Source organism: Orycteropus afer, unplaced genomic scaffold (genome assembly GCF_000298275.1).
Source record: "Orycteropus afer afer isolate SDZICR_OR568_19922 unplaced genomic scaffold, OryAfe1.0 scaffold00072, whole genome shotgun sequence".
Classification (NCBI taxonomy): Eukaryota; Metazoa; Chordata; class Mammalia; order Tubulidentata; family Orycteropodidae; genus Orycteropus; species Orycteropus afer.
Window position 1 is genome coordinate 1,198,456 of NW_006921659.1, and position 2,893 is coordinate 1,201,348.

General features: G+C 34.9%; 1 protein-coding gene across 1 annotated transcript in view; it reads right to left on the minus strand.

Annotated features, from left to right (window-relative positions):
- Nucleotides 1-2,893, minus strand: part of SLC16A10 (solute carrier family 16 member 10) — a 147,574-nt gene that overhangs the window by 53,096 nt on the left and 91,585 nt on the right. The window contains exon 2 of the mRNA XM_007940853.1: nucleotides 1,442-1,586. Coding sequence (XP_007939044.1) covers nucleotides 1,442-1,586 — 145 coding nt within the window. The remainder of the gene's footprint in view (nucleotides 1-1,441; nucleotides 1,587-2,893) is intronic.

Genomic DNA, 2,893 nt, shown 5'->3' on the forward strand with positions numbered 1-2,893 from the left:
TTCCAAAAAAATCTTTTTTTTTCCTTTAAAAAACAACTTTAGAAAAAAAAAAAAAAAAAAAAACATTGCAAAGGTACTTCAAAGATGGAATATCTAATTTCTATCAAGAAATAAATTTAGTTGTTAAGAATCCAAATAAAATTCTAAATTAGGTGAAAGAAAATATAAAATGAAGTTCACTTTAGAATTAAGGAAGGTGTGGTAGAAGGGAGGGGAGGATTAGTAAAATCAAGGATTATTTTGATAAGATTGAGAATATTTAAAAAATAAACAGGACAAGAAAAGTAAGTTTATTTTGTGTGTGTGTGTGTGTGTGTGCATTGTTTCTGTTATCCAAAATAAGGCCTTTTAAGTAAAGCATTAAGATAGCTACGGAAGGGAACAAATCAGGAAAAAAGGATAAACCACTGAAGTAGATACAGAGCATAGATACGATCTTAAGAGGTTTTCTTGTTAAGTGTCTCCTGTTAGCCAGAGCAACATATCAAACCAATTATTCACCGGGAATCATTCTAACAATATAAGGGTATCTATTCAATGAGTCATAGCTGGAGGGAGAGAAGCTTCATACAGTAATGTGCCCATGAGCTCCTTGCAGTTAGTGCCTCTCCTATTCACTACGTCTTTTTTTTCTATTAGACATAGGAAAAGCATATTGATACTAAATTTTATTCTAGGCTGCATATGACCACTTCATTTTGCCATGATCTTTTTAAATTTCAGCATGTTCTTTTTTTTTTTTTTTTTCCCTTCAAGTATAGACAGGAATTCTCTAACAGGATCAAAATGTTGATCCCACTGATAAAAATATTTTATATCAAGCCTATAAAGAACTCCTTTAAAATACCACCTATTCTATCTCTTGGGCCTCAGACTGAGCTGACTCTAAACCATTACTTTAGATACCTCACTGTTATAACTTTAGTTCCTTTAAATTTTTATGTGAATATTGAAACAAAAAGAGAAATATTTTTCTTGACACTGAGAATCACATATATCCTGACTGACAGCTTACTCTTAAGACACGACAAACAAAAGCATTCAAATTATAAAAGTTTGATTTGCTGCTATGATTAACAACAGTTCCATTTATAAATCATGTAGTTGTTGTTATGTGCCGTCGAGTCGGACCCAACTCATAGCGACCCTTCCTTGGGTTTCCAAGGCAGTATCACTACAAGAGTAGATTGCCCAACCTTCCTTCTAAGGAGTGGCTGGTGGGTTTGAACCACCAGCCTTCTGGTTAGCAGTCAAGTGCCTTAGGCACTATACTACCAGAGCTCCCTATAAATCATACTGCTTAAAATTATCAGCAATGAAAAAAGGAACCTTTCCTTGTAAAGAGGAAAGTTTCTCAAAGAAAAACCTTTTATTTTAAGGTATAAAACAGTTATATAGATAACAGTTCCAGAAAAGCAACATGAAAAAGCCAAGTCCTTACCTTACAAAAGAACTGGACATGAGTCCAATGAATCCAACTGCAGCACCCACAACAGCTGTTTTCCGACAACCAAATATGTCTGTGAAGACACTGACTATTGGACAGCAAAAGAAAATCATTCCCATGGACAGAGAACCTACCCATGCTGCAAAAGAAAAACAAAAGAAAACAAAAGGACGTTATCACATGGCAAATTACACTTGAACTTACTCCATGTTATGATAACATACTTAGAAAAATGTTAATACAGAAAAATAATACGGACTGAAAAATACAGGAAAAGTTGGAATAAATTACTAACAAATCTGAATCATAGCTCTAAACATTAACTAATACTAATTGTAACCTGCCTGTGTTTAATCGAATTCTTGAAAAGTTTGTACTCTTAAATAAAACATTACGGTGTTAAGCAACTTCTAATCCATATAAAGAAATTCATTTTAAAAATAAAGAGATATGCTTAGGAATGCATACACAGGTTGGCAAACGATGAAACGATGACCCTGAGATCAGAAAAGTGGTTAACTCTTGCGGGAAGAAGAAAATTGTAAGCAGGGAAGGGTATAGAGAATGATCACGGTTCTGTTTGACTTGGATAATAGTTAAACCAATACCCAACCCACTGTCATAGAGTTGATTTCAATTCATAGTGACCCTATAGGACAGAGTAGAACTTCCTCATAGGATTTCCAAGGCTATAAGTCTTTACGGAAGCACACTGCCACCAATTTCTTCTAAGCAGCTGTAAGCTCTAACTGTCAACCTTGGTTAGCAGCAGAACACTTTAATTACTATGACACCATGGCTTCTTGGATAATAGTTAACAACAACAACAAAAAAAAAACTTACTCCCATTGAGTCGGTCTTGACTCATAGCAACCCCTCCTTGGGTTTCCGAGGCAGTATCTCTATGGAAGTAGATTGCCCAATCTTTCTTCTGAGGAGTAGCTGGTGGATTTGAACCGCCAGCCTTCCGGTTAGCAGTCAAATGCCTTAGGCAGTATGCTACCAGAGCTCCCTGGCTAATAGTTACTGGGTGTTTATTTATAAAAATATCCATATGTTTTATCTTCTTTTCTGAAACTATGTTATTTTCCCAGTTATAAATGAGAATCAGAAATCATAACTTCCTATTCTGATTTTATAAGAATCAAAACAAATATCGACTACAAATAATGATACTTTTGTGCCAAAGAAATGAATACTCTCATAGGATATCAAGTACTTCGAAATAACTGGGCTTAAGTGAACGTGGCTGTAGAACAGACCTGGCTACCTGGCTCCAAATGCCAATTTCTACAACTACAGTATAATTAGGGGTAAGTCATTTCACTTCCAAGTCTGGTTTCCTATCTTAAAAATGGACCACATACCTTTCCAGGAATATTCAGGACTAAACAGAATGTATTTAAACCTCAATATCTGGCATATATGTTGTTGTTGTTATGTGCC